This window comes from Gymnodraco acuticeps, unplaced genomic scaffold (assembly GCF_902827175.1).
Source record: "Gymnodraco acuticeps unplaced genomic scaffold, fGymAcu1.1, whole genome shotgun sequence".
Taxonomy (NCBI): Eukaryota; Metazoa; Chordata; class Actinopteri; order Perciformes; family Bathydraconidae; genus Gymnodraco; species Gymnodraco acuticeps.
Genome location: NW_022990889.1, coordinates 2,552,422 through 2,568,195, shown reverse-complemented (window position 1 = coordinate 2,568,195; position 15,774 = coordinate 2,552,422). Strand labels below are relative to the sequence as shown.

The following is a 15,774-nucleotide window of genomic DNA, read 5'->3' as shown; positions in this document are numbered from 1 at the left end:
ATTTGGAGAAGCTATTTCTTTCAATTTATCTGATGTCTTTGTCCTATGTATTGGATTCTTGGAGCTGTGAAAATGAGCAAAGGGAGAGCATTTTTACATCAGGGATGAATGTCCTTTTTCTTCCCAAATTAGGCTCCTGCAAGAGGGTGATCATAAGCACATCCGGAGACTTTGAGCGAGGGTCTTTGCTGATGCTGCTGTTGTTGAGGCTGGACCAGGCTGAGCTGAGCAGCCAGGTTGACAAGGACCTGTGCTCAGCATGAGGAAAGCTCTCATCCAGAAACAAGAAGCCCAGGGGAACAAAGACAACAATATGCCAAAACACCCACTTGAAAACAACAAAACAACCCAAAAAGAGTCAGTGGTGTGTGATTGCCAGCTGCACTCCAGATTACCAGGCTCTCTGAGAGTATCTCAGCAATTGCTGAGAGCTGTAGCATCATCTCCAGCTCCTTAATCAGTTCAGTCGGAGAGGGATGGATCCTGACATGCAAAAGGCTCAGCAGCACGATGGGGAATAAACTCATAATCAGCAATCAGATATCCCACATTGCCAGAGGGGGCGGGGAGCTCATCTCAGATAGGTCAAGGATCTCTCCACAGCCAGTTAACCCCTTTACTCCAGCTGGGAAACATGCACGCTCTCATTGTCTAGGTAGGACACGCATTGTTTAGCTGGCTCTATTGAGACTGACACGTGCAAAAGAGATGCATTTTTTCTTTCTTGTTTAAAACTGAGTAAATACAGTTTCAATTTGAAAACATACTCTACAAGCCCATACATGGAGTTGGATTTCATTAAAGCACCATGTCCCTGAATAAGCCATGTGCGGCGCCTTTAAACAAAGTTCATTGCCTTGCACATTCTACTTCCTTTCATCTTCGTAATTAGCACTGAAACAGCATTTCTTTTATGTCAAATGAATGCATGTGCATAAAAATCAATCTTAAACAGACCGTTCTAGCAAGGCTGTTATTCTTTGTTATTTATGATGATCAAATTCCTTTCATGCATCTTAGTTGGGGTGAGGAGGGCCTAACGGTGCTAACCTTGAGAATTAGTTTTTCCTTTGGCCTGCACCGACTCCTCAGGGAGATTCAAACATGCTTACAATCTGCTGCAGCAGTCAGAGATAAATTAGGAGGCTGCTACAACTTCGAAACTCTGTGGTAGAGATTATTCATATCATTTATCTTTCTTGAAGAGCACCCCCTAGTGCTCAGGAGGATTTTTTCATCATTGCAGTGTAAATGATGCCTTCCTACAAGTAGAATCCCTAATGGCCTCTGCTGGGACATGTAATCAAACGCCTCACACACTTCTCTCCCTGTTGTAATCAAGCGGAGGAGTGCATGTTGTGACAATCTTTGTTATAATGCTGCCTGATCCCTCATCTCATCAAAATTCCATGCACTTCTCATTTTTCTTTCTTTGTTCCCTGCCAGGATTCCTAGATGCCGCACTCGCTCGCCATGGAGCGAAGGCGAGTGTGGCTTAGTATGCTGTGACCTCTGACCTTTACCAACTCCATAACTCCACAGAATGCTGCACTCCTGGCATTCACTATTTACAGTTAGATTCCACACACGTCCATATGTGCAACCTAGGTAATCACTTTCAATGAAGTTCACAGAACATGGCTGTAACCATAGCATACGAGCTGAGTAAGCCATAAAGGTGACAGCTCTTATCAGTGGCTGTCACCGAGAGCTCCTTTTTAGTCACCTTAGGTCACATTAACACCAGAAATCTACTCCACTCTCATCTCACCTCTGCAGGGCTGACACTGGAGGAGGATAAAGGTGATAAAGCACACAAACAATGCTTCTCTTCTTGCCTGCTGCCGGCATGCTTGCCTAGCAGGGAGATCTGATTACAACTGAGAAGAGAGCAGCTTGGTGTTTCATGGAAAAGCAGGTCAACTGGAGAGTGCTGTCAGAGCAAGGGAGTCACAGGCCTGATGGAAGAGAGGAAAAGCTATCCGACACAGCGGGGAGAGACGGAGGTTTGTCTCCAGCTGTACAGTAATGGGCTTTATTTACTCTGCCATTAAAAACAGAAAGGTGATGGAAGTGAGTGGAGTGAGCATAAGACTCTAGGGAGAGATGCATTAGTGTTGTCTGGTGTTCCTGCTCACCTTCTACCTCTTTTTGCGGTTTCTCCTGCGTCTCCCTCTGGCTCGCACACAAGAGACGGAGCTGCCCCACTGCCAACACCTAACTCCTTATGTGTTTTTCTGTCCTCAGTGTTTGAGTCAGACAAAACGCAAAATCAATAATGCTTTTTCTCCCTCATTTCTTCTTTGATGCAACTTCAAAAGCCAATGGACAGCCCTCCAGAGGCACACAGAGGAAAAAAGCCAATGGTACGAAACACGCTCAGCATAAAAGTACAGCAGGGAAAAACTTTCACCAACACCCTTCACTCTCTTAAAACACTTAACTTCTAAGCCCCAAGTGGCAAACCTATGAGGGTAAAACAGGTCACATGAGGCTAAATCATTTTTATTTTTTGTGAGTAAGTCCACGCTAGAGTATGTACATACAAACTTTGAATGAACACAAAACGTTAGAATGTAAATGAAAAGGGTTTAATCCTTACTCTTGATTGAAGTTACAGGAATAAAGAGAAGGAAAAAAATGGTTCTACTCCATGGACTGTGGTATATGATTATCTAAGGAGTGCTGACAGAGGGAGAATTCTATCAGCACCTAAATGCTGCATGACAGGGAAGCACTTCAAAGGCTCTATAAGTGACTCCTGAAATACTGAGTGAAAGTTAAGCAGGAAATGACTCTTAAGTTAGAGGCATTTGACTAAGCCATGCAGCTCGGTGACTCACCTGACTGGGGAGACAAATTGAGAACCCAGATTGAACTCGATGTGAATGTTTCAGAAGGAACAAAAATCATCTTCTGTAGCCTGATGGTTATCTTGAGCTGCGGCTGTTTTCAGTGTCCCTGCTGTTTGATTGGGCATGGGACAGGGGAGTCATTTAACCTCACCTGCGATTGGACTAATCTGTCAAAACAACAAGGTGTGACTGACAGGACAAGATGACTGACGGAGCTGTCTGTCTGGCCCCGCAAGGGCTTGGATGGAGTCCTAGCTTAATGTTTATATAATAAAAAATAAAAAACGATACTTGGATATAAAGCTTTAAAAAGACAGTATTTAATGTAATTTGGCTTCTCTTGTATGTAGTGTATGGGAAATACACCATTAAAAAATAAATGACTAATTGTATCCTGAGTAGTTTTTTATTTGGTATTAATAGTTATAATGCACATCTGTAAGAAAATATCTGAATAAAATGAATAAGTTCTTACTCACTCTATATTGTCTCGTATTTGTTTGATGAAATAACAGATTCATAATTGATTATGATAATCTAGTTTTAAATGTATGTTGTTACACAAATGCGCACAGCAAATCATGATTTTTAAAAGTGGAATTAATAGCGACCAATATCTAAAATCATTACATCATAGACTATACTAACTATCGTTAACTACAAAAAAACTAGCACCCATCTCCCATTCTCTCCTCTCCAGAGTGCACCTTCCTATCTTCCCAACTACTGTGGAGCCAAATAAAAAATCCATGCTCTCAATGGGCAGTCAATATCTCATTAAGCAGTCGCTCCACACACACTCAGGCAGCCAGGATGTTGGTTTCAGTGTGCACAGCTCACACACTTTAATAACCCGTGGGGACGCCATCACACTTCCTCAGCCAGCAAGAGACCCTCCATCTCAGAGTGAGTCTTGTTTGTCTTTCCTCTGCTCAGATATTATCTTTTCAATTTGACTGGGACATGTAAATGATCCCTCGAAAAAAAGTTAAATTAAATTAAAAGATAATTCATAAATGCACACTTTATGAGATACGTAATTTGAGGGTAGTGCAAAATGTAATTTAATACTATTAATATTGGTAGTGGAATTATGTTCACATTCAAACTCAATTTATTTGAGTCTAAACTAAATATGCACACTTGTTAAATATTGTCTCTTTTTAATTGGGTCTTTAATTTAAATTCCTTGATGGAGGCTTGTACTATATTTGCCTTCACCTTAATCTGTGGCGATTCCTACAGTACTTAAGCTCTTCATGTCTTCAGTCCCTAACTGGATAATAGCCAATCTTGTTAACCTCTGCTTTAATGTGTGAGGGCCTGCAGCACTGGGTAGTGAACACTTCAATCGCCCACTGATAGAAAGAGACAAAGGGTACCAAATCTACAGCAAACATTTACAGCCTTGTTAACATAGCCTCAAAGCGCCTATCACAAGACATTTGGCTTTACCTTCTCTACGGACCCAGAACATTTTTTATAGTCTAGTACACACTCGTGCTAAATCACATATTTATGTGCAGTCTGCATGCACTATAGGGGTTTACAGGGCATTGCTTTCAACTATTTAAAACATTCAAACTGCTATGCATTTGCGGAAGATACATTTAGATCTTCTTTTTAACTAAACGTATCATTACTATGCTGTAAATGTATAATTATAAATGCAGAGAAAATAACTCATGTAGGTGTAAGTATATTTAAAGATACATATATACTATCAATACTATTCTATTAAATTATATGTTCTATTATTTGTATACTAGCCTTCAACTAACAAATATTTCCATTATGGATTAAACATCTGGTAACTTTCTTGTTCATTCGGTTTGTCAAAACATACTGTTAATACTGTTTAAAACTTAAAATAGAGAGCAATGTCACTCACATTTACCAAACTCTTAGTTACCCAAAAAACAGTCAAAACCTCACAACTATTAAGATTGAATTTAAGCAAGGGTTAATCGGCTAATCATTTAAGCTCAAATTTCACATACTGTCGTTTTCCAAAAATACAAAATGGAGCTCTCTAAGAAAGGGAAATACTCCATTAAACACAACTACTTGAGTACATTTACTCAGTTACATTCCATCAATGCAGCTACCTTTACCTCACAACGATGATACTCTTTATGAAGCGTACATTATATGTACTGTAAAAGAGACATACATCTTTACCTTTTCTGTCAATCTACAAATCTACACATCAAACAACTTTCTTTAATCATGTAATTGGAATTTTCATCCTAATTGTGCTGAGTAGGCTGGCTAATTTGCATGGGGTAATGAGAGGGATGTTCCATTACAGGTAATTAGGTACTTGAGAGGCGGTGGTGTGGTAGAGTCTGAATAGAGAGGGAGAGGTGGGTAGAGGAGGGTGCAGTGGAGAGACAAAGCCACATACATTTTTAGTATAATGTATTAGAATATTTTTGAAGTGTACAATAGAAAAAACCGTTTTTTTGAACATTGGTGTTGCATGTGCAAGTGCGAACAGTTATGCCATAAGGAGAAAGAAGTGCATGGCAAGGCAGCAAGTCATTGTTCTGTTCATCCATTTCACTGACCATTTTCAGGAAGAAATTACTGCTGCCGTTTAAATTAGTTTCCAATTATACAGCTTGTTCACATTTTAATTTAATTTCCGACATGGTCACAGTATCATGACACCAGCAGCTCCTATCAAACTGAAAGCACCAAAAAGGGTTGAGACAGAGCTAAAGGTAGACGTGAAGACAGGCAGAAACTGGCTATAACTTAGATGTCAGTATGTCTCATCTTTACTAACATGACTAAGTAAAAACAACATAAAAATATACATTAATTCAAGAAAATAAGAAATATACACATTAAAATGCTGTCTATTCGGTGCACTTTTCCTAGAAAAGCTACACAGCACTCCATTTTATCAAAAAAATATGAATTCATAAAGCCCTTCACTATAAATTGCACATAAAGGACATTAGGTCAAAGGACATTTTTCATAATGCATCTCATTGAAAAATAGATACAAGGCTGCCCTTCCTCTCAATTTCCCAAATTTCCCTACTGAACGTGAGCCACACTTTATAAATGAATTCTCACACACTGATCAATGTGGAAACATATATTAACACTGTGGTAAGAGTTGCCAGTCCCACACAAAAAGCAAGATGATTAACTAGAATCAGTATGACTAATATGAACAGTAGTAAATACATTTGATAATAGCGCTAATTCTTTTACACATTCATTTTATATTGGTATAAATGAATATGTATACAGACAGTATGTTGAATATTCTACAATGCTATTTTGTTTTGCCAGTAAATATGATTTAAATAAAAAAGGGAATTTATTTCTGGACAGATGGAGAAACAAAAGAGCAGAACATATCAAATGAAATGATCATTACTGATATTTCTCAGTGAACACAGAATGACAGCTGCACGTGCCTCCTCGTGGTTATTGTATTTGACTGAATCACGAGGACACATGAGCAGATTTAGTTGGATGTTTCCACATTTCTCTATATGGAATGATGAGTGTATTCATATGTGCAAAGAGAATGATTATGTGTTTGTGTGCAAGCATGCATGAGAGAAGTGTGTGCTGCACTGTACAGTATGTCTGACTGCACTTTCACTGTCTGTCTGCGCGGATGTGTGTGTGCGCATGTATGATGGAGGGGGAGGAAGAGCTGGGATTAAGCATACTAGATCAACATCATAGCGACTGGGAGGACCCAGTCCTGCTCTCATGGCCACACATTTAAACCCGACTGCCCAAAAAATAGGTCAGTGGAACACAACACACTATCACACACAGATGAACACACACATGCACCGGTATCAACTCATAGAATCAAAGTCTGCCAGTCGCGCCAGTGTCTTGTCGCCCGTCTGCAACCCACGTTTAGCACTGCCACGCACATCTTCCCGCGGAACAGACACTTCCTCTGGACTGGAACAACAGGATTAAGAACGGGGCAGAAAGGAAAAGCGACAGGAACCACCCCCCCCCCCCCCCCCCCCCCTTTACGACCCTTTGCCCCCTCTCCCTGCATGCTACCTTATATCTATGCCAAAAAAACTTCTGCTCAGGAGCTGTTCTTGTCAGAGACGTGCAAAGATTACACCGGCTGTGGTTTCCTCAGCACACCACACAACAGTGGCAGCCAGGAAACACTCACATAAAACGAAAACATCCACATCAAAGTACCTTTTTACATTTTAGAAGTTAAATAATTACAGCTCAGGCTCTTACTCTGATTTAAAACAAATAAAGAAAAATCAGTTCATGCATGAAAATAAATGTAAAGAAAGCATCATTCACTGAAACACATTTTAAAGCATTGTTTTACAGTATTTCTCCCTCCCCCTCTCACTCTCTATCTGTCACACACATGCCTTGCAAATGAAATGCAAAGAGTTGGCAGGCTATGAATAGCGGAGCCGTACTTCCCTACTTGTTACTCAGGATGCAGGATAAGCATGCGTTTTGCTCTTACCTTTCATAGCTGAAATCACAAAATACATCATTAAGCTTCGAGTCCATAAGAGAACAACTATCACCAGCACAAAGCCCTCCACTGCTGTCTCAGCAGCAGCTGGCCAGCACAGCTCTGTCTCTCAGCCTCCGAGCATGACCACACCAGAATCCATGTGACTGTGACATCAGTGTTCATGTCTGACTGCTCCCCACCCACTAGCCTTTGATTGGCACAGCAGGCAGCCAGTAGGGGCGCTGAGAGCTCAGGCAGGGAAGCTGGCCCTCTTCCCGCTGATTGCAGTCAGAGCCTTGTGTACCGGCTTGCTAGACACAGCACACTCTCGCTACTGTATCTCCTCTGGCTTATCTTTTTAGTGCACGGATAAAGTCAGTTTTTGCAGACATCAGTTTTCACGCTCTTCTTCTGTCCCTTCTACTATTTTTCTTCTTTTTAAAAAAAATTGTGCAATGTCAAAGATGAGAGAAAAGTCAAAGAGGGAATACAACGCTAGGCTGGGTTGAGAGAGGGGTGAAGGAGAAATAAGCTAAGGGAACAACAGAGAGAGGAAGTTAAAATAAAGGAGTGAAGAGGATAGATAAGAGAGGGATCTGTCATTTTTTTATGTGGCTCAAAGATGGATGCGCTCTTCTCCTCCTCCTCCCTGTCTGTAGATTTGAGTGATCAGTGTGAGGCCAGATGTCTGCGAGCAGCGGTGGGCCATACACAGCGAGAAGATGAGTGGAGCCTCAGCTTCCTCCCCTGACCTCTCAGAGGACCCGCATGCCCCTCTCTCACTTTCACACACACCGACGGCTTTCACACACTCTTTTTGACAGGTGAATAAGGGTAGATAGTGACGGAAGAGTTTGGATGATCCCCTCCACCCCACAGCGACTGGGCGATGAGTTTCCTGCTATAATTTCTCCTTCTCTCCCCCCTGTGCCCCTCGCTCTCGCCCCCTGCTTCCCATTCCAGTCCCTACCTCTCCGTCTCTCTCCTCCCCCTCTCCTCGCTCATCCTCTCTCATATGATAATCTGTTCTGACTCCTAACCAGCTGCCTCTCTCTGATACAATATTCTGGTTTTAGTGCAATCCAGCCTTGGCCAATAACCACGTTGCATTTGGCATTTCCATGAATAAGCTGGCGCTCGTCTCAAGAAAAACATCATGCAGCTTCGGTTTCAAGCGCTCCAATATTTGTACACTAAAAATTAAAAGGAAAAAGTGTTTTTTTTATGCAAGAAATATTTAAAATGTTGATATTTTAGAGGCTCATTTCACATTCGCTACAGAGGTATGATATGAATAACACAGCAGCACTGTATCTTTGCAAGAAATGTTCAAAGCCTCTAAAGGACAAGCATTTCACATTAACAATGCGATTGTAAGAGACATTTGGATTTATTATTTATTCCCCTTTTACACACTAAATATCTATGTTCATTTTATGCCTTCTATTGTGTTCTGTTCATTGAATAAAGGTACTCCTCACCACATATAAAATGGAAATGAGGCTCAGCAGCTTGCAACATAAATCTTCCCATGACAATGTTTCATTAGGACCTCTATGATCCATTAGAGACACTAAACACATTAACTCACATTGTGTCAACACTGGTCTCTTATTGCGCATCGTCTAATGAACAAAATATCATTCAGAGGCTGATAGCATCAAATGAAGCGTGCCTGGGTTACAAAGTACACAGGCCGTGGTAAACTATTGAAAACAATGTATTGTCAGAGACAGAGCAGTTGTCTCGTTGCCATGCTGCTGTCTCCCCATTATATCTTCAAAGTTCACCAGATGAGTCAGGGACAAGTCCCACACAGTAACATGTTGAACTGCCACTATCTGTGGTTGTTTCTCAGAAACTGGCTGCTCTAAAAGTCTTTCTCAATACACTGTGAGCTATGGTTAAGGGTTGCGTCTGCTAGCTGGTTATCCAAGAGCATCTGAGAAGAGGATAACATCTATATACAGCAACTGTCTGAGTGCCAGGAGAGAGTTGGAAGGAGCTCATGTTTTGTCTTCCTACAATCTTGTGAATAAGTGAGGATCTCAGAGAAATCTCTCTATGTTAGGAGAGTAATGAAACAACTTACACAACTGGCTACTTCCATCAATAAAAAAAGAAATACCTTTAAATGTTGTTTCAAAATCAATGTGGGATAGAAAGAAAGTGTACTTGAGAGCTGCAGAACTTTTCTGTGTACTACAAGGTACCCCATTGTCCCTTAATTTGCTTTCTCCCTCTACACTTTCCCGTTTAAAGGGTTGGCTTACCAACATTACAAAATAAAATCCAAAATACTTTTTACCAAAGAAAAAGTTTTTGTAAAAACTGTTCACAGTACTCTATATGTAGGGTAAAGAGTATGACCATGATGCACAATGTCCGTTATCTCTCTGTACCCCCATCTACATTAATGTCATCTCTTTCTATATTTCATAAAGGAATCAAAAATAGTTTTTTTCAATACTGTGAGCTCCACAAATACAATAACATTAATTGTCACTGTACAACAACGATCCTTTGAGAAAAACCTTGTAAACCAATCTTGATGTTGTTCCACGCTTTCAGCTCAACAACAAATATACTGCCTCCAACTGTATATAATTGTGCTTAAAAGACCAGGCCTCCCTAAGGAGAAATGTTTCCTGCAAAGCTGCTTCATTTGCTCTTGATCACGCTCTCCCTTGACTGCTCCACATTAGCAGTGACAGTATGCCAATACCCTGCTGATACTTTTTCATTAGTGCATTGATTAAGCCACAAAGACTCTGATGGTCAAAATGTCAGCAGGTAATAATGTGGGGATCACTGATGAGTAGCCATCAATAGAGTGATTTTATTTCATTTCTTTACATCTACATTTGAAATATAAGTCGAAGAGCTTAATTCAGTGGGAGTGTTGTCGTTTCTGCAACAGCGGCCCTCAACAACCGTCCTCACTAACACTGTTGTGAGCGGGGATCATTTAATGAATGCAGGAACATTCCCGGTGCTGTCCATGAGTGTGTTGCTTTGTCTATGCATGTATGTTTCTGTGTAGTGCTTGTGAAAACAAATGTCCCTCTGGGACAATTCATCTAAATCTAACTAAGGCAGTTGCGATGACTGGTACAGACACTATACTGTGTTTGTGCATCTAGACCAGCCCGGTCATGAGTCCCGCACTCCTCTTAGATTAATTCAAGCAAATGTATTTACTGTAAACAAGCCCTGTGGATTGGTATTCAATTGAGATGAGGTACAGAGCCTCCATGGTACCCCTGGAGGAGAGGAGAGGGGCTGATAATGGCCTCATTAGCAGTCTGTCAGTAGCCATACCACGCTCAGCATGCGGCTGATCCATGTTAACTCTAACAGCTCCGGACCGGCCGCAAACATCTACTCCTCGGCCTCTGACCCCACAGGATAAACAGTTATGGACTTCCTCATTCGGTGCCTCGATCTTGTTGTGAGTTGAGGCTTTTTATTCCACCACAAGAGCCACCTGGGTGTTTGGAACCGCAATTCTCCGCCTGAAGCAGCGGTAGAATTAACAAGCTTCAACGGGCACTCCATGAAAACAATACAGATCAATTTAATATAGATGCCAAGGAGAGGAGGGCATAATATTAGAACCATAACAGCACCAGCCCACATCACACAATCATAAACCAATTTAGGGCCATTCCAGGCAATTTCCTGGGGGCTTCCACTTGTGGGAAGACTTCAATAAATCACCCAGACAACAAAGGGAATATCTATTTCAGTGAAAATAGAGGACACTATGTCCAGCGGACTGTTGGGGGTTGCATTTAAAGACAAGTTTAAATAAGAGAAGTGAGAGTTTAAAAACATACTACATGCAGCTGCTGTGGGTTTATTCTGTGTGGCTACAGGGAATGCTGTTAACTCATTACAGCTAATGGATTTTCCATGGAGCAAAGCAGTGTGTCTAGTCTAAAAGGTAGCAGCTGTAGGTAAGTCTTGTGCTTTTTACAATCTTAACAGTAACACTCTGATCAGGTGACTGTATACACTGCCCTCCTTTATATACCCAGCAACCCCGGGGCCAGCTCAGCACTATTTCTATCTGTCACTCAACACACATACACACAGTCACAATATTTATAGAACAGCAGGGTCAAAAGGAAGAAATATGAAAGTATCTAATTCCTACATAGGTGAAGTGTACACCCGTCAACTGTCATGTAATGTGAATCAACAACACAGTACTTATAGTGAGTGGTTGACAGGGCTATAGCCTTTTGTTTTACTGTCACGGTTATTTATAGTATAATTTAAATCTTTTTTTTTCTGAACAAACACAAAAATAGGAGCCTCCAAATCAATTCAATCAAATGGTTTTGTCAAAGAGAAAAAAATGTTAAGTACTGTCACTGTGGTAACAAAGCCAATGTGTCCTCCACAGACTGACCACACTTCATATGATTAAAGGCAGACTTGCATACCTGCTTAACATTCACAGGTGACGAGAGTCTGTGAGCAATATAATAAGCACTTCACTTAAATTAAAACATCAAAAGGCCTACTTTTTAGTCAATGTTTTGTTTCGTGGCAGCTAAGTTGTCACTGTTATTTCTCTGCTCGATTTAAGCTAAGTGAAATGCCATTTCTGCCTGTCGGTGGGCACTGCAGCAGCAACAACAACAACAACAGTGTTTACAATCTGCTCACTGGAACTGGATGTTCAGTTGATTGATACAGCCTTGAAAAAATGTGCGCCTCATACATTCAACAAAGGTTATAATTTTAGTGCCTGGAATAAATCAGTTTATTTATTTGGTTTATCAGATGAAAAGGCAGTGTTAAGGAGGGATCATCAGCGCGGCTGGAGTGCTATCATATATCTCACGGAACAATGTTTCAATAGATCAATAGAAATCAGATTTAACAATGAATTGCACTGCATCTCCTTTGTGCGAAGCTGCCCTTGGGGACAGAATGGAAAGGGATAGGAGGAAAGAGAGAGAAGGAGCGAAAGGGAACGAGGAGGGGAGATTATCGCAGGCATGGCAGTCAGTGTGAGAGGTTTAGCCTGGCTAGGCAGGGAGGTGGAACCCTGTGAATTCTAATGAACTGGCAAGACTCCCCCAAAACCAGCTCCATCTCCATGGCAGGAGGACGGCAGGAGGGAAGGAGGAGGTGATTAGGAAGGCGCAGCCCCTCCACTGCAAAGCAAACAGAGCAGGTCATTCTCCCTGTGATAATTATGGCTATAACCAGGCATGAGGGATTGGTAATGGACCTGCTTATTCTTCATGCCCTGCAAACGCAACCACTGAGCCTGTCAAGGGGAAAACCATGATTATGTGTTTTTTTCTTTTTTCTGTTAGTGGTGTGACTCTAGTAAGAGTTGCGATAGCTGTTGAAAAGGGCAGCAGGGGAGCTTGGCCTTTGAGGGAGAAGTTAACGAATGAACTTCATTATTGAGGAGCATACCAGGGAGACCCCCTGGAGTGTGTGATGTATTACCCAGCGTCAAACTTATACACTCCCCTAACATCACCAATATAGCCCGACATAAGCTCTGGGGGAGGTAGGCGTGTAAACTAAAATAGTTAACCTTCTGGCTTAAGGCTATAGAAGAAAATAAGATCATAGAGAAAGAAAACTCAAATGTACAATATTTGTGTTATTAAAGAAGTTCTCAGTAGAAGAAAATCTATTTCCAACATTTATATCATTTATTTTTCCTGCTTTTAAGCTGAACAATTCCACCATTATTCTATATTGAAACTCCAAAGTGAGTAATGAGGCAGAGCCGTTTCCTGTGACTGCTCGGCGCAGAAAGCCTAAGAAGAAAACGGTTTTAGCTTAAACTAACACATATTAAATGTTCTCCCTGTGACTTCAGGTAATGCAGAGGGTCCGCTGAGGCAGTCCAGATCAACGTAATGTAGATTGCTCTCATTTATTAAAAGCGGCTCTGTTGAACCATGAAAGTTACTTTTCCTAAGTTCTATGATCTTTATAAAACAAGGGAACCACCAGAGGGACTAATGTTTTCTCAAGATTGAGGGAGATCTTCAGGCTATGTGCGACTTGTACCACTTAGCCCCCCCCCCTTCCCCTACATGGGGCCGCCTGGATGGAGTTTCTCTATGGTGGACGGGACGAAGGAGCTCTTTTACTGGGCGCTCTCTCAACACTTTTCCTCTTGACTTATGAGGATGCCATTGGTGCAGGGGAGTGATTCATCACTGGGTGTGCTCCTCTTGCACCCTCACACATTAGTAATGTGGTCCGCTGAGGAGGAGTCCTGTCATCAGTCTGTACCTGGACCCTCTGAACAAGGTAGGTCAACAGGAGGCAGCAGCGGATGGCCCACTTTTAGTCTTTCACAACACCTTTAAGTTTCCTCCAGCTCTGCCACAGCTGAGCCTGACGGACACAGTAAGACCTGGAGAGGGGGGGGGGGGGGCACTGCCTCGGCTGGAACTGGTGTACCCGCTAGATCTGTTGACTCAGGGATGCTTGTCCGCACAGCGCACAAGTACAGCAGGCCAGGTGAAACTTAGTGAGAGGTTAATGCAAGGAGGAATGGTATCTTCATTCAAAATACTAAGTGTAAAAGCAACAAAAAAAAAAGAAGAAAATATGTATCTAGAGAAAAACAAATAAATGACTTATAGTTAAGATGAAAAGTTCTCGACTTATCCATCTGAAACCGCCTGGGGATATTTCATCACAAGACTCCCAAGACTTCTGTAATACAAGGCAACAAAATAAGTGGCAAACACATGATCGTCTGTTCTTTTACAGAATACAGAGCCACTCTAAGTCAGCATAAGCCTTTGACCTTAACATAGCAGGTAATGCACATTTAAATACCTACCTCAGTATTCATGTTTGTCATTTTACTTGTGAAGATTAGGTGTAAAAAGGCTATTTGAAACCAAAACACAGGATTAAGGGATAATGCTGCTCTGTGTCTTGTGAGTCGACCTTGATTCTGTAATCCAGCACAATACTGGAGAACAGCATATTTCTCTCTCTTGTACGTTCAATACTCTCACTGAAGAACAGCTCACGGTGATGTAATGGCAAAAGCATAATGGTGCCAAGTTGAAAGAGAAAGTCATCTGAATTAAGGGGCGCTTCATTGTGATGTTGTATTGTTGTAGAACTGGAAATATGATTACAAGATTCGTACAAACACTGTTGCCAGTACCTTTACATAGACTGGATTTCAAAAGAGGCTAGACGAAAGTATAAGCTGACAATTCTTTTGCATGTTGGAAAGGGGAAAAAACATGTAGGTGACTTGATTTGAATTAGGCAGACCTGCACTTTAATGACCATGTTGAGAAATGAACATGATCTTTAAAGTGAACCAACTTGCAGTCGGCCGCGGCGTTATAAAGGACTGTGCCACTTAATCAGAGAGGACGTCAATTTAGCAAGGAGCTAACTATGCAGGAGGGACCCTCTGTGGCACACACACACATTAAAGAGCACTGGGTCACCTGACTCGCGCAGGTATACATGCTCTCCTCTCTTCTCCCAATTTGCCTTATTTTCCTGACTCCATGTCTCCTTTCCTCTTTTTTTTCCTCTTCTGCTGCAGACACAGTAGAATAAAAACCTGCCTTTGATGTCTGGGATCCTATAATGCTGAGCAGGAGAAATCCGCATGCCTGTTATCTGTAGAATCTTAATGATGACGGCTAACTTCACAATGGGTTAACCACATCCCTCTGTTCTCCCACTGCACACCCACAGAAACACAAATTAATAGCAACGGGGAAAAAACAGCCTTCCTCTAATAAAGCAGATTCAACAAAATGTGCACAATGCGATCAGCACAAATGTCAATGTATAATATCACCGAAAGCTTTTGTGAGCACGTCTGCTTTCTTCTCTGTCGATGTAACTTTGTTTTCTTCTTCTTTAGTGTCTGAGTAGAATGACATTATTTGCCAGAAAGATGTGATCCTCACTTTGAATGTATCTAATTAAGTTTAAATAAACATTTCATGCTGGGTATACAAACAGTCTATTTTGTCGTGTTTTGTCCCAAAAAAATATTCTTTTTTCTTTGCTGCACTGTGACAATTCTGATTGTTCTTGAAATGGTGCTTACAAGATATTTCAAAAATATTTTATTATATGGGACACCTTACTCGTTGCATGGTTTATTCAACAACATTCTTTTGAATAATTCAGGAATGAAATTATATATGTAAATTGTACCCGTCTTTATTCATGCGTAATATTGCATCAGAGTTTTCCCATCCTTAAAATCCACAATGGGATATTTCTGATAAGAGTTTTTATTTTGTTCCACTTCACTTTAGTCTAATTCTGTCTCAAAGTTCAGTCCAGTGAGAAGTGAAGACCATTAATATCAGATACATGCTGGTCAGAGTGATAAGCTCCGAGAAGGAGATAGTCAATATGTATCGCTGTGACTGAGGAACTTGATGATGG

The 15,774-nt window shown here is 41.3% G+C and overlaps 1 protein-coding gene across 2 annotated transcripts in view; it reads right to left on the bottom strand.

Annotated features, from left to right (window-relative positions):
• The window catches only part of roraa (RAR-related orphan receptor A, paralog a), a 172,694-nt gene that overhangs the window by 35,360 nt on the left and 121,560 nt on the right, over nt 1-15,774 (bottom strand). The window contains exon 1 of one of the 2 annotated variants that reach the window (XM_034233580.1): nt 7,348-7,486. The exons of the other annotated variant lie outside the window; for it this stretch is intronic. Within the exon in view, the coding sequence (XP_034089471.1) occupies nt 7,348-7,378 (31 nt within the window). The 5' untranslated portion in view covers nt 7,379-7,486. Of the gene's footprint in view, nt 1-7,347; nt 7,487-15,774 lie in introns of those variants that run through there. 2 annotated transcript variants of the gene reach the window in all.